Consider the following 15,945-nt stretch of genomic DNA (forward strand, 5'->3'; position numbering starts at 1 on the left):
TTATTGATTAATAGATAGTTAGTTTATTTTTTTTGTATCCAACTGTTATAAATTGAGAATGGGTGACAAAGAACAGTACGCCACGAGCTATTTATTATTATTATTATAAATTTATCGTTTATTAACATTATAACATATGAATCAGTAGAATCATAATATAAAAAGTTCTGAAAGAAAAAAAATGCTCATAAATCTTTGCTACAATGCGTTTTATGTTTGAATAATGAAACTACAAATTAAAAATTAAAAGAGATAGCTTCACTACGTTAATTTACAAAATTTGAAATTAAATTCTAATTTTTATATGAAATGTGATATTCACACTTTTTTTTTTTAACTTTTTACACATCTTTTAATTTTACTGTTAGATCAAATGAATTAAAAAAATATTAAAAGACAAAAATTAAAAGAAATTTTTATGAAATAAAAATGAATATGTAGATAGCACATTCTTTTTCATAATTAAGTGGTGGATTTTGTAATTAGGATTATTTCATGAAAAATAAAAAAGTAATATACAGTTTAGCACGTGCGAAGTCCTTGCGCCAAAACCGGTTTTCAACGGTCAATTACCATCTCTGCAAAACCCTAACCGCACAGATATCGAAGAAGAAGAAGAAGAAGAAGAAGGAAGACCAACAATGCCGAGCCTCTCCGTCTTGGTCACCGTCCTCACACTTCTCCCCTTCGTCTGCCTCTCATTCTCACCGGAATCCCCAACCCACCGCCGCCTCCTGGTGCTCCTCGACGACCACTCTCTCCAGTCCTCTCACTCCATCTTCTTCCACTCCCTCATCTCCCGCGGCTTCGATCTCGACTTCAAGCTCGCTGAAGACCCCAACCTCTCTCTTCAGCGCTATGGCCAGTACTTATACGACGGCCTCGTTCTCTTCTCCCCCTCCGCCCACAGTAAGTTCATCGATCAGAAATTCAGAAATCAGAATCACCACACTCTGCTTAATTTCTTGATTTGCGTTGAAATGTGATTTGATTTGGTTGGGATTTAAGGTTTTGGAGGAGCTCTGGATGTACAGTCCGTGCTCGATTTCGTTGACGCTGGGCACGACTTGATCTTGACGGCTGATGCCTCTGCATCTGATTTGATTCGGAGTATTGCCAAGCAATGCGGGGTCAATTTCGATGAGGTTTGTGTAAAATTTGGAAACTTGGTCCGTTAGGTAAATTGGAAAACAAAATCATTGCTGAATTTGTTTTAATATGGTGCAGGATTCGTCGGCTGTGGTTATTGATCACACCAATTACGCGGTGTTGGAGACCCAAGGAGACCATACTTTGATTGCCAGTGACGGTTTTATTCAATCGGATGTGATTCTGGGAAAGAAGAAGTTAGAGGTTGGTTTAATTTTCATAAAAGTAGGTTGTTACTAGATAATTTGTAGCTGCATATGCCCACATTGCTAAATTCTAACATGGGAAATGAAATTTATAGTTGTAAAATTGTTGCATTCAAATTTCAGCAATTTGCATTGTGCTTTAGATTATTATTAAATGTTAATACCAATTTCTTATATATTCTGTGAAACAGGCCCCTGTACTTTTCAAAGGGATTGCGCACTCATTAAGTGCTTCCAATAGCTTGGTAAGCTCCAATATACATTTTAAGTTCTAAACTTTTTTTCTTAATGCAGCTTAACCCTAATTTTTCTTTAAAGTTTATGCAATTCTATGGGTTTTAATGCCTCTGAGAATATGGATTATTGTTTTATATGGTCAATGGTATATTTTAGGTTTTGAAAGTTCTTTCAGCATCTCCTTCAGCATATTCTGCCAACCCAAATGCCAGATTGTCCCACCCTCCATCACTTACCGGATCTGCTATTTCATTAGTGTCTGTTCTGCAAGTAAGTTCTTTCTCTGTACTGGAAATAACATTTATCCATGATATGCTTGCCTCCACCCTTGAACCATGATGTGGAAGTCTGTTATGAACTTATGAGCATTGGACAATTTTCTTTTTGTTCCTTTTCACACCGTCACATGCCACATTGGTTATTTACTTATTCAAGAACGAGTTAGAATATGTGAGTAATATTCGATTTGTTCCACTTGATGGAGTGGATTTGAAATCTTAAAATGCAGGCCAGAAACAATGCTCGAGTTCTGATTTCCGGCTCTACAGATATGTTTAGCAACGAGTATGTATTATAATTATTATATGGATACATTTGTCACTGAAGATTTCTGTGGCATTAGTTGATTTTTATTGATAAAATTTTCTTGTGATTTCTGCATGTAATTCAGATTGTTCAGATCGGCTGTGCAGAAGGTTGGGAACTCAAATAAGTGAGTAAAAACTTCTAACGACCTTTTTTCTTCCTATGGTCCAGTTAATTTGTTAGGCTTTTGGTTATAGGTTGCTTTCGTCATACCTATTACCTACGTATATTTGAACACACTTTAAAGTTGGGAAACCTAATTTCATTTAGATTCTCTCTAAAGAAAAGAAGTAGTTTATGTGATCTGAAGATTCAAAGAAGGCTTGCTGTGAATACTTTTGTAATCTCATGTTCATTCTCATGGACTCATATTTCACCTATCCTATTGTTTGTGTTGAAAGTGGTTGGATACTAACTCAATGGTGGCTTGGTCAAGGCAACAAATTCACATTATCTTGAAACTTTTGATCACAGATTTGAGAAGTCTGGTAATGAACAATTTGTGACTGAACTTAGCAAATGGATCTTCCATGAAAGAGGTCATCTAAAGGTAATAAATCATGAATTATTACGGTCTAAATGGTTTTCCATCTTTTTTGAGCTCAAAAAGTTAAATGAAGCTTTGAGTTTGTGATCCAGTTATCAACTACAATTACTTTCAGTTTCTATATGATATGTTTAGGTACTTATGATCTTATCTCCTTGTGCAATGGTCTGTTTTGTGTAAATTCATGGTGTTTATTTCCAGGCTGTCAATGTTAGACACAATAAAGTTGGAGAAAATAATGAACCTGCAATCTATAGGATTAACGATGACCTGGTAATGCCTCTACACTCTGTCTAGTGTAATGGTCTGTCGTGTACATTTTTCTGATGTTATGATTTATAAGTAGCCAGAATTATCTGAAATCGTTTAGTCATTTATATTTGCAGGACACTTATATTGAGATATATGAGTGGTCTGGAAAGAGCTGGGAACCGTATGTGGCGAATGATGTTCAAGTGCAGTTCTTCATGATGAGCCCTTTTGTGCTAAAAACTCTAGAAACTGATCAGAAGGTACTCTTGCCACAAGGCCATGTTTGGACTTGGTATTGTAACTATATAGAATTTTCTTTTACAAGTATACTTGGTTTTTCAGGGTCAGTACCATACGTCATTCAAGGTGCCTGACGTTTATGGGGTTTTCCAGTTCAAGGTTGACTATCACAGGCTTGGGTACACTAGCTTATCCCTATCCAAACAGGTCAGCTTTTGGCTTAGACGCCTTTCTACTTTCCTTTCCTTCTCGACAAAGAATTTTGACTGTTATCATGGCTTCATAAGTTTTATGAAGTATCTGTGTTTCCACTACTGACTTAATCATATTGTTTGAGAGCTGTAGTTTTCATTTTGTGATTGCTTATATAAAGAACGAACGAATAAATTTTTTGAGTTCCCATGAAACGAGGAATCTATCAAATAGTTAGGCATTTAAGTGACCATGTCATAGCTGAAACTAATAAGATAAATACAATGTGAAAATGCAAACATGATAGTTTGATACTGGTCATTGCTTGCTGTGGTGGGGGGTTGTTAAGGTGCTCAACTGCTAATATAGAGAAACATCATAAGATTTGAACAGTGGTTGTCTGAAATTCTAAGGCTGTGCCACCACTGTCTTAACCTTAAACTTGTAGATAGTTGGAAGTAAAAGTTTAATCATATTGCGGTCTCTATGATAGATTTCTCTTTTTTTTTTTTTTTTTTTTTTTTTGGGAAAATGATAAATTTCTTCGATAAAACCATGAATGTTATTGTTATTCTATGAGTAGTGCATTCATTTTTTAAGCTGCTAAAAGTTAGCTCACGATTAGTCACTTCTTATATATTACCTTTGTCAAAAATGTTAAATTGCAGATTCCTGTGCGGCCCTTCCGACATAATGAATATGAACGATTTATCCCCACTGCTTTCCCCTATTATGGAGCTTCATTTACCACAGTACTCTCTCTTTCTCTCTTTCTCTTTCTCTCTCCCTCTCTTGTGATCTTATTTCTCGATAAGTCCGCACCAACCGTTTGGTTTCGATTGTGCAGATGGTTGGGTTTTTTATCTTCAGCATTGTCTTCATGTACCATAAGTAAACAAACTGCCAATACAATGCACGAGGCAACTTTGCATGGCGCAGATCCTCCGTTTTTCCTGTTAACATTTGTTGAGGGACTTCTGATAGTTACATAGAAGGTAGGTATGGCATCATTTGACAGTAGTAAATTTCAGTTTTTACTGTTTTACTGACCTTGTAACTACAACTTGGCGTTATCCCAAATGCTGTTTTCACTTGGTCGTTTGTTTGCCAGTGCAAAAAATGAACCAGCATCCACAATGTAGTTGGTGTGGATTCGCTTCTACTTGGATTGAAAGTTGCATCGATTTTCTTCTTTTTTTCTGTTTGGTCCATTTCTTCTGCTCAATAGTTTTCGTGTTATGTTTGTGTGCCAAAAGGTTTCGAACTTTGTTTTTAATGCTATGTTACGACAAAAAGTGACCAAGAAATGTATGGTCACGTGATCAATTTTGAGTTTGTATCAAGAGTGGAGATTAAAATGATGTGCTTTTAACGTTTCAATCTCAATCCTTGATATCAAATTCAAGGGTGGATGAGATGAAACATTTTGGTCAGAATATGTCGGACTTCTGGATGGGGGTCCGGTTGGAACTAGGGGATTCTAATTCCATTTCGAAAGGGAATTGTTATTAGCAATTCAAAAATCTCATTCTACACTCCAAACTTTCTATAATAGAAAGAAAAATACACTTATGAGGAGTGTAGAATAAGATTTTTGGAGTGCCAATAACATTCCCTTTCGAAGTTGTTTTAGAAATTCACCATTCATTTTTATTATGATTTTCTGGTAGTTCAAGCTTGAAATACCAATATGTTTCCAAATTTTAGGATGCATTTCAATTCTATTTCAAAATTTTCCAGAATTTTTGGAATTTTGAATGCAAAATTCGGTTATGGGTATAGCGATATTTGAAATTTTTAGGTCGAAATTAGTTGGAAGCTTTACTTGCCATAATAATGTGGTTTAACCTTGCTTTTGATGAGATTCGAACTTAACATTTCTTATTTACAAGTAAGAGGAATACCACTAAATTGTAGTAATCAAATATATATTAAAAAAAATATGAAGGTTGTTAAATAAAATAGCATGGGAGGCATGGGGTCAGACCCTGTACAAATTTGGTATGGCTTTGGGGCTCCGAATGGTTATTGTTGAATCTAATTCCTATGAATCCATTTCCTCTCTTTTGGATTCGCTGGAAAATGACAGATGGGAGGCCTACCCTACCTTACTGAAGGTTAAAAGGCTAGTAGAGTCTTTCCAAGACTGTCACTGGTCTTGGACTCCAAGATCAACTAACATGGCGACGGACTCGTTGGCGTCACAAAGAAGTTCGGAGATGTGCGATGTTACGTGGGTCAACTAGACTTGTAAACAGGTTGGTTTTATTTGGGTATGGGTCGGGTTGCTGATCAATAAACCAGGGGGTTGCCGCATCCTCACTCAAAGAACCATGTAGAAACACATTTTGAACATCAAATTGATTACATGCGTCTCCAAATCTTAACATAGATCGGGCAATTGTTTAAGTAAAACATAGTAATTTTCTTTCTCAAGTCTCAATCAATGTCTTACTACAGAGTCTACAGTGGCTCTATTTCTTCTTGCATTGCATGATTGCATTCTCTCTACTTTTTTGCCAACCTTCTTCTTGCATTGCATCCTCTACTTCTTTTTTGCCTTCAACATTCACCTTAAGTAAAATTTCCTTGACAAGTGAAATTTCCATTAGTAAGAAGCTTGTCACAATAAAAGTAAGCATTAATCTTGCACAATCCATCCTAATCATTAAACATCACACAAAAATGTCTTTAAAAGAACAAGTTAAAATACATACCATGCTTAATCAAGACTAATACTATTGGAGCATTGTCCCGAGTTTTCGTTAAGGCTCATGTCAAAAATTTCTTCAGTGAGTTCTTCCAAGTGAACACCCTATTTCTCTAAAGCTAAACCTAAAAGGAAAAAAATGAAAACAATTATAACCTATTATATAAGGAAAAAAGTACAAAGTAATATAAAATTTACCTTCTTTGCCAAAAAGCCAATCTCTAGTACATAGCAAGGCTTGAACGGTTTCAGGCAACAAAGAACTTCGATATTGATCAAGCACCCTACCACTAATACTAAATACTGATTCCGAGGCAACAGTTGAGATAGGAATTGTTAAGACATCAAAAGCCATACAAGAAAGTACAGGATAACGAAATTGCTCCAGTTTCCACCAAGAAAGAATATCCAACTCTTGTTTTCTATCAAGTCTCTTTTCTTCAAGATATAGATGTAATTCAGTTTTTTCAACTGAAGTTGACCTATCTTGGTAAATATTATCAAATTCCTACATATAAAAATAAAATAGAAACAAAGGCATCAACGTACAATATAAAGATGCATATAAAAAGTATAAAAAGAGGAATAACAAATATAAATACTACCTCAAAAAGTTTGTCTCCAACTTTTATTTGAGTAGGAGTTTGATTAACTGGATTGGATACAAGAAGATGAGAGAACTCGTCCATGTACCGAGCAAAGAGTGCAAACAATGTGCCACTAACATCCTTCAACTTTCTCAACTCCTTACCATAAAGCTTGTCATAACCCCACTCTACAAATTGCAATTTATAGCGAGGATCAAGAATCACTCCAATGGCAAGGATCAAACTATACTCTGACCAATACTTTTCAAACTTCAAATTCATATAACTCCCCATTCGTCTCATGAAATCATCACAATCTTCCATAGCATTTTGAATACAATAATGGAATTTGAACACTTTTGGGAAGAACAAGTTTGATGTAGGGTAATTTGTTCCAGAAAATAAGCAAGTAACTTCATAAAAATACCCCAAGAAATTGGAAATCTTCTCTATTTTATCCCACTCTTCGAAGGAAGGACATGAACTAAAATTAGAATCAACAAGTGCCAAAATGAGAAAAGCACAACGATAGAAAATAGCACTATCAAGCATTGTATATGTTGAATTCCATCTAGTAGGCACATCTTGTCTCAACCCTCTTTTACTACCTGCCAACCCTACTTGTGCAACGCAAGTTAAAAACTTATTTTTTCTCCCTTCTGAACACTTTATATATTTGATGCACTCACGAACTTTCGTCACTGATCCATCAATTTCCTTTAGTCCATCTTGGACTATCAAGTTTAGGATGTGGGTACAACAACGAACATGGAAGAACTTTCCATCCATTAATAGCAAACCTCTAAAATTTAATTGTTTCTTCAATAGCTCAACTAGAACAATCCTTTGCAGAGGCATTATCCAAAGTAATGGAAAACAGTTTCTTTTCGATCCCCCACTCAACTAATAAGGCGTTAATTTTTTCAGACAAAGCAACCCCGGTATGTGGAGGAGGCATATGATAAAAATTTAAGATTCTTTTGTACATTTCCATTCTTTGTCAACAAAGTGAGCTGTGAGTGTGAGATATCCATCAGTTGCAGCAGAAGACCATAGATTAGATGTCAAACAAATTCTTCCCTCAATTGTATTTAACCAATCTCGAAGTCTTGTCTTTTCATCTTCAAACATCCTCAACACATGTTTCTTAACGGTATTTCTTCAGGGCAGTTTGATATCAGGAGATATGTATTTAAACAAAGTTCTAATGCCCTCATATTCAACAAACCTAAAAGGCAAATCATGCTTAACTATAGCCTCAATCAATAGCTCACAAAAACTAATATGGTTAAATTGAGGAGAACGCAATCCAACTTGAGATTTCTTCATATCAATGTGATGCTTTTTAGTACACAAATCCATATGATTCAATAGGTTTTTCGTCCCACAATTACTATCACATACGTAAACTATCCCACGGTTTTTACACTTCACATGTTGTTTATTATCAGGACCAACAGGCAATTCTTCAAACAAAGTCCAAACACGGGATCTCTTTTGATGTATCTTACCTACTCGTATACCTTTAGCCTTTCTCTTTGAAGGACTTGGTGCACTTGTTGTACGTTGCGTATCACTTAGATTGATTGTAGCCTTAGTGTTCTCTTCATCAATATCCATTTGCACTAACCATAAACGAATAAACTGTGTGAATACCAACAGAAAAATGATGAAAATTACTTCTCTCAAATCAGCATATGACTACTAACAAGCTGAGATGCAATTTGAGAGCAAAAAAGAAAACACTACTATACTCAAAGAGAGCAGAAAACTTCATGGCTTAAATATCATTGCCACTGCCAGTTCTCGATCCACAATCACGAGACAGTGCAAAATATAAAGTATGACTTCAAATTAATTACTAAAGTTCAATATAATAGAGGAAAACAATAAACATCCAACCTAAACTCTAGAGTCTCAAGTCTGGGTAATTCAGTACAGAGTCTCAAGTCTCAATCAAATTAATTACTAAGCAGTAAGCACCTATGAATATAAGAAGCACCTAAAAGGGAAACATTTCGAAGGCCAAGAGAAAAATAGAAGGAAATATATAAGTATGAGCAGGATGCCTACACAGGGAGGATATAGAAACTTACTGAGCAGTAACTTATGTTGTTCGTATTAATTTCAATAAAACCAAACAACAACAACAACCCAATTCCAAACCAAAACAAAGCAAACTCAATACTTTTAACTTCATGAGCCTCAGAATCTCAAAACATGAGCCTTAACAAATTACACACCTCGGCATTAACGAATCGCAAAGCATTTCTTCTTTCATCATCCAAATTTCACACCTCAGCATTAACGAATCACAAAACATTTCTTCTTTCGTCATCCATTACTTTGAATCGATGCGAAGAAATAGGTAAATTGACAGCTCCAAATTACCCAAAAATGGAAATTTTAATCGAAGAATATACAAATGAACAAATTTTACACAAAACCCATGAACAAAAAGCAAAACCCATTATCCAAAACACAACAAAAAAATTAAAAAAATAAAATAAAATAAAGAAAAAGAAAACCAAAGGTGGAAGGGAATGAGCACAACCCATGAACAAATTTCAGTATGTATATTGTTACGCATGAAAGAAGAGGTGGAAGGGAATCAGAGCTTACTAGAGAGATAGAGTGATGGAGTCGGAAGGGAAGGAGCACAGCGATGGCCGATGAGCGATCTCTTAGTCTTAGAGAGCAAAGCCGTGCGACAGTGTGCGAGAGAGAGACGTGAGGAGCCTGAGCGGCTGAGCCTTGAGGGTTTTCTATTAGGATTGTTGAAATTACACAAAAGTCCTCAATAACGGGGCCTTAACGAGTGGTTAACGGGTTTCACAGGTTCACCCAAAATGACCCGTTATTTAATGGGTGATTAATGGGTTGACCCGTTTATCACCCACCCGAATACTAATTTTAACGGGTCAGGTGAAAAATGCCAGGTCTAGGGTCAACAGACCCCCATCTTTGTTAGTTCATGTGCTTCACAATGATAGTTTACCTTGTCCTCCTTAATGTTGTGGAGGCAGTGGAGGGGGCAACGCATTAGCTTGGCTAATGCGTCTTTCTTATAACTCCCTCTACTGCTCTATGTATTTCTTTTGCTTTGTTGTCTGCTTGCCTTGTTGTAGGCTCTCCTTATTATATTTGGCATCTTTGCCCAAGTTATGAATCTCCCAATTTCCAAATCAAAAACAAAAAAGATGCATGCAGGATAGAAATTGGGAAAACGCCAAGAGGATGTAACGACTCTTCTCGCTGTAACATGTAACGCCTCCTTCTAACAAAATTACAAATACAAGAGATTATTCAGCAGCAAATGGATCGTTTCATGGGTGTTGCCATTTAATTTTGTACAGATTCAAAATAATATTTTCTTTTTTGATTAATGCTTAAAGAATCCTTTTAATAACTTTTGCCACTTAGTACTACGGTTTATTGGTATTCCTCTTCACTTGTAAGTGAAAGGTCTTAGGTTCGATTCTTGTCAAAGGCAAATTTGAACCATATTATTGCGAGCCCATTGTGAGGCTAAGTTCATCTCTCTCCCTCTTAACGTGGATAATATCGTTTGTTCACAAAAGTTGGACTTTTCACCGTATGTTTTTGCTACAATTTTTATAATATTGAAATGAAAACTAACGTTAAACAGTAAGGTAGCAGATAGTCCATAAAGAATTCTAGTTTTGAAAAATGGAAATGTATACACAATTCCACTGGTAAAAGAGGGGTAATAAATAGGATGAAGTTTGTAATTAATACGGTATCTATTAGTTTGAATAAATCAAACGAAAAATGACAAACAAAATAAATAAAAACGTATAGAGGAAAAAAAACATAAATGAGTTGTTATTATTTTTCTGATGTAACTTAGAGTAGTTTGAATCGTGTGTTCAAAATATAGGATGTCAATTGTGTAGATGCTTTAAACACAAAAATAAGGGTAAATTACATAAAACTACCTCAACTATTAGATCATTAATAGTTTCATACCTCATCTTTAAAAAGTTTCAATGTCAAACCTTATCTTCGAATTTGTTGCAATGTCATACCTTCCATCAGTTGTCTGTTAATTCCTCTGTTAAATGCTGACATGGTTTGAGGCGGGGCCCTTTTTTATTAAAAAATTAATAAAATAATAATTTACCCTTAAAAAAAAAACCAGGTTGTTTCCTACCCCTTCCCCATTTCCCCCCTTTCCCTTCTCCCTACAACCCAAATCCAAAACCTTTCCTCCGCCACCTCTTCGACTCCCCCTCCATCCGTTCTTCTCCTTCCCTTCCTCTGTTCATCTCTTCCCTGCCTCTCACAGGCTCAAACCCGACCCGATCCCACACACTCTCTCTCATTTCTCTCTTCTATAAACTCAAAAAAGCAAACCCCAAACTCTCCCTCTCCTGACCCGCCTCAACTGCATGTCACCGATGCCGAGATTTTGATCAAGAGCGGTAGGTGTACTGAGGAATTTTGCAGGTTTTTTTTTTATTTTTTTATTTTTTTATTTGTTTGTTTCTGGGTAGAGATGAGAAGATTGGGGGAGTGGGATGAGTGTGGGCAGGGAAGGTGAGGGAAGACGCGAGCTGGAACAAAATTTGATGGGGATAAGAGGTGGGGTGATGGGTTTGTAGGGAGGGACGGAGATGAACGGAGGGAGGGGAGGAGATGAAAGGAGGGAGGGACGGAGATGAACGGAGGGAGGGGAGGAGATGAAAAGAGGGAGGGAAGGAGAGGAACAGAGGGAGGAGGATCTAAGTCGAAGAGGTGGCGGAGGAGAGGTTTTGGATTTGGGTTGCAAGGACAAGGGGAAGGGGGGAAGTGGTCGGGGAACAACCAGATTGGGCACGGAAATGTTATATACATCTCCATAACCACGAAAACTAACCATATCCATAACCGCAAATTAACCATTGGGTATTATCTATAATCATACCCATTGGGTAACGGATTCACCATTAGTTAACAGTTATATCCATCTTCATCAATAAAAAAAAAAATATTCATTCAATTGACGCATGATAATTTAGTAAATATTAATTTCATCATTAAATATTAGATGTATAAAATGATTTAATGAATGTATCTTGTGAAGCATAAAAATTAAAGCTAAACGTTGATAATGTTGGTTTGATCTTTGATAACTTCCCCTTGAATTCTCATAGATTTTGATTCATATTAAAACTTTTGAACTTTTCCACAAAATGCAACTTACACAAGCAATTTTTGTATCTTCAAGGTAATGGATTCGGTGAATAATAAATAAATAAATATATATATATATATATATTATTCAGTTCGGATTTAGTTATAGATACGGATTGGGAACCCCTATAACTATATCCAAAACCATAACCGAATAATAATCACGGTTTTTCTCCATACCCAAAATATACTCGAATTTTCATACCCAAATCCAATCAATTTGGATGGTTATCCACGGTTATTGGGTTTAACAGTTAGAATTGCCATCCCTAGTGTTATGTTTAGGGTCTGTGTAAAAAAAGAAAAATTTGTGTTGCATGTAATTATCAAATTGTCCACTTTTTTATTTTTGTTTAGTTTTGACAAGAGAGTTAGAATAGTAATTTTCTAGAGTTTTGGTTAACAAAGTTCTATTACTAAGTAGTTTAGATTAGAGATTAAAGCTAAAAAATTATATAATAAAAATATTTTTTTTACATAGTTTTTAAGCTTTAATCTCTAATCTAAACTACTTGGTACTGGCTGTGTACAGGATTTTTCGCTTTAATATATTCTTTTTCTATATAAAAAAAATGAGGAACCGATCCGGTACATAATTATTTGGGTGGTTTTTTTTTTTTTTTTTCATTTTGGGCTACCAATTTTTTGTTGGATTTTTCGGTACTCAATTCAGGATTTTTCGTCGGTTTGGGATTTTGGGATAAAAATTATAACACTACCAAATATTAAGAAATAATAATAAATTGCATGTGCACATGTGGTATAATATTCTATTGAATAAAGTGCTAGGTTTCCATTCATGCATCCCGGATTCGAAACTTTTTCTCTCCTAAATTATTGTTAACAATCCTTCCGATAAACACTCGTATACAAATCCAAGCATGTTGCCGTAAAAATTAAGTCGCCACGCAAAACCAGGGCCAGGAAAAGTTTGAGAGGGAAGTGCCACTGCCACTGCTTGAAAGTAAAACATGAAAATATTGTCAAGGTATTAATAGGTTGTGAATCTGTTGACTCTAAAAATTACAAAACCTACGTGGCGCGCATGCCGCGTAACTAATAAGCTAACTACGTCCTTCGGTTTAATGCGAGGCGTGCCAACTCGACGGCCGAGCTCGGCCGAGGAGTAAAATTCGTTGATGTTACGTTGAGCGCGTTGTTGACTTCTTTATCTTGCGACTGCGACCGAGGAAGAAACACTCTCGGTCTTTGGGTTCTAGAGCCTGAAGACAAGGTTGCTAGTTCTGTGAAGTTCACAAATCGTCAGCGCCCAATTCGGTCACTGTGATTATATTCGTAAGAGTATAGGCACGTCGAATCGACACCAAATTATACGGACACAAGTACTTAAATGTGATGTATGTCTTAATGGTGAATGTAGTTCGGCCGTCAGAATGCCGAACTCTGAAACTCACTTGTGAGTATCCAATCATGAAATCACTCGTCGTCCAGCATGTCGAATAACGTAATTCGTAACACTTTATTATACCGAAAGGGCTAACAAGGTGACCTCTGCCAACAAGGATTCGAAAACCCTTCTTGTCCGAGTTTGATCGCCAGATCTCCGACCTCCAGCGTCAGATTGGTGAACTTCAACGGCAAAGGTCCGCTACTGCTTCAGAGCTTGAGAGGGATTTTGAGGCCAAAGAGCTCGGCTGACGGCCTTCGCTGCCAGCATGCGGCATATCCAGCAACTGCAGCTCAACAAGAAGATGAGGCAGGCTGAGATAATTTTGAGCGAATTGAAGTGGCTAGAGTTAAAAGCTGCCCTCGAGACTTTCCTCCTTTCGACCCCCTAGAAAATTATTTTTGTATTTGTTTACTTTTGTTATTAATACAATGGTATTTACTCTTGCATCTCCCACGTGACTGGATAGTACTTTTTTAAAAATTTTCCATTAATTGGCAATTTGTGAATTAAACTGGTCCGATCTCTAAGATGATATGCCCCCTTGCTGAGAACTTTGTGAACAATGAATGGCCATTCCCAATTCGACGACCATTTGCCAAACCTGGGGTCTTTAATCCCAACAGGCAACACCGTTTGCCAAACTAATTCTCCTTCGCCGAACGTTTTTTGTCTGACACGTTGGTTATACGCTCGCTCGACAATTTTCTTCTGTGCTATTAATAAGTTACCTGCGTCGATCCGATTTTCTTCCAAGTCTTCTAATTCTTGTCGCATAGCTTGACTATATTCGACACTAAACAAACTACTCTGCTCGATTACTCGTAATGAGTTTATACTCAACTCGACTAGTAACATAGCGTTGTGTCCATAAGTTAACGCATAAGGAGTCGTTCCAGTGGCCGACCGGGGTGAAGTTCGGTATGCCCATAATGCTTCGTTTAACTTCAAATGCCACAGCCCAGGCCTTTCTCTTACCGTTTTTTCGAGAATGCCGATCAACACTTTATTGCTTGCCTCAGCCTGCCCGTTTGCCTGTGGGTAGTACGGTGTAGATTGCTCAAGTCGGATATTCAGACTTGCCGCGTATTCTTTAAACCTGTCGGCCGTGAATATGGTGCCATTGTCGGTTATGATCGTTTCTGGCACGCCGAATCTGGTCACAATATTTTCCTCTACAAAATTGTATACCTCTTTGGCCGTTAGTTCGGTCTATGACCTTGCCTCGACCCATTTAGTGAAATAGTCAGTTGCTACTATTATCCACGCATGTTTTGCCGCCCCCGACGATGGCATGATTTTGCCAATTACGTCCATTGCCCATCCCCTGAACGGCCATGGTTTAGTAACCAAATGGAGTAATTCAGCCGGTGCTCTCTGCACCGGTCCATGAATTTGGCACGGTACACATCTCCATGCATATTCGATGCAATCCTTTAATATACTGGGCCAAAAGTAACCGTGTCGTCGAAGCAACCAGCAAATCTTTCGTCCTAATTGGTGAGCCCCACAAATTCCTTCATGTACCTCGACCATTGCTTGGGCAGCCTTGTGTGGGCCGAGGCACAATAGTAGTAACCCGTCCTCACCCTTGCGGTATATTTCATTTTGGTATGACACATAATTGGTGGTGAGGACCTTCGTTCTCCGATTGTGTTTCCTATCGGGGTTATCGAGGTATCGTAGCATCATCTTTCTCCAATCGTCTGGTTGCACCTCGACGGCACATACTTCTACGAGGTCTTCCCGTTCTAGTAGGGACGGGAGCGACATCACCCTTGTGCATATTACGTGCGTGCACCTGAGAGTTTGCCAATTGACCAAGGCTGGGTATAATCGCAGACTTATGGGTGTTACCCGGCCTAGCTTGCCCCTCGTGAGTTGTGCTTCAGAGGCAATCTGGGCGAGTTCGTCGGCGTCCGTGTTGTGAATATGCGAAATATGTTCAAATGTGATACGTTCAAACGACTCGACCAGGTAGGTGGCGACCATGTGATAGGGCGCTAAAGTACAACTCATGCAACGAAACATGCCATTGAGTTGGTTAATCACGAGTTCGGAATCATCGAGGACGAGAACGCGGGATGCTCGTAAATCGTGTAAAACTTGGAAGCCGATGATGAGGGCTTCATATTCGGCCTGATTATTTGTACAGCTAAAATCCAACTTGAGAGAAAAATACCAGCGGTAGTGGTCGGGTGACTGAATGACAATACCAACACCAGCTGAGGTCGAAGTACTGGAACCATCAAAATGCATAGTCCAATGGTTATCACGTGTTGTGACTAAACCGATGTCGACATCGCCCCTCCCCCCCTCCCCCCCAAAACCATAAGGGGAAGGGTGTTGGGCCAAGAAATCGGCGAGAGCTTGCCCTTTGACGGCCTTTTGGGGTACGTACTGTAGGCTAAACTCGGACAAGGTGAGCGTCTATTTCCCAATTCGGCCTTTGACGATAGGCCGAGTGAGCATGTAACGAATCACATCTGTTTGGGCGATGACCTGTGTAACAGATGGGAGCATGTAGTGCCGAAGTTTTGATGCGGCGAAAAACAAAGCTAAGCAAAGTTTTTCGACAGGTGAATAATTGAGCTCCGACGAATTCAGATTACGGCTGAGATAAAAGATAGCTTGTT

At 37.7% G+C, this 15,945-nt stretch overlaps 2 protein-coding genes across 6 annotated transcripts; one reads left to right on the plus strand and one right to left on the minus strand.

Moving 5' to 3' along the window:
* The first annotated feature begins 580 nt into the window (after nt 1-580).
* Nucleotides 581-4,608, plus strand: LOC103963172 (dolichyl-diphosphooligosaccharide--protein glycosyltransferase 48 kDa subunit). The gene is made up of 13 exons (XM_009375949.3): nt 581-909; nt 1,009-1,145; nt 1,228-1,353; nt 1,547-1,600; nt 1,749-1,862; nt 2,101-2,156; nt 2,263-2,304; nt 2,652-2,727; nt 2,926-2,997; nt 3,111-3,236; nt 3,319-3,423; nt 4,077-4,160; nt 4,256-4,608. Exons 1-13 carry the CDS (start codon nt 642-644, stop codon nt 4,301-4,303), a joined length of 1,308 nt encoding a protein of 435 aa, XP_009374224.2. The 5' UTR covers nt 581-641; the 3' UTR covers nt 4,304-4,608.
* A 1,123-nt stretch (nt 4,609-5,731) lies between these two features.
* On the minus strand, nt 5,732-8,897 carry LOC125479756 (zinc finger BED domain-containing protein RICESLEEPER 2-like). 5 transcript variants are annotated; one of them, XM_048589611.1, is made up of 5 exons: nt 8,229-8,897; nt 6,724-6,893; nt 6,317-6,626; nt 6,126-6,237; nt 5,732-5,981 (listed from the first exon to the last, which is right to left on the minus strand). In XM_048589611.1, the coding sequence occupies exons 1-4, from the start codon at nt 8,323-8,325 to the stop codon at nt 6,224-6,226; spliced, it is 591 nt and encodes a 196-aa protein (XP_048445568.1). In that variant the 5' UTR covers nt 8,326-8,897; the 3' UTR covers nt 5,732-5,981; nt 6,126-6,223. The 5 variants fall into 5 exon arrangements, with proteins under 5 accessions (XP_048445568.1, XP_048445562.1, XP_048445565.1 ...); XM_048589605.1 differs by having other exon boundaries at nt 6,724-6,929; nt 8,217-8,897; XM_048589608.1 differs by having other exon boundaries at nt 8,217-8,896.
* Nucleotides 8,898-15,945: the final 7,048 nt, after the last annotated feature.

Source organism: the organism of the source record quoted next, unplaced genomic scaffold (assembly GCF_019419815.1).
Source record: "Pyrus x bretschneideri cultivar Hongxiangsu unplaced genomic scaffold, Pyrus_bretschneideri_v1 Contig1, whole genome shotgun sequence".
Lineage (NCBI taxonomy): Eukaryota > Viridiplantae > Streptophyta > Magnoliopsida > Rosales > Rosaceae > Pyrus > Pyrus x bretschneideri.

Bases quoted from the DNA above. Each gene is read 5' to 3' on its own strand.
- LOC103963172 (XM_009375949.3), top strand. From the start codon at position 642: ATGCCGAGCCTCTCCGTCTTGGTCACCGTCCTCACACTTCTCCCCTTC. The intron at 1,601-1,748 runs GTAAGCTCCAAT...GGTATATTTTAG, and splicing joins TAAGTGCTTCCAATAGCTTG to GTTTTGAAAGTTCTTTCAGC. The intron at 3,237-3,318 runs GTACTCTTGCCA...TTGGTTTTTCAG, and splicing joins CTCTAGAAACTGATCAGAAG to GGTCAGTACCATACGTCATT.
- LOC125479756 (XM_048589597.1), bottom strand. From the start codon at position 7,563: ATGCCTCTGCAAAGGATTGTTCTAGTTGAGCTATTGAAGAAACAATTA. The intron at 6,627-6,723 runs GTAGTATTTATA...TTTTATATGTAG, and splicing joins TTGGAGACAAACTTTTTGAG to GAATTTGATAATATTTACCA.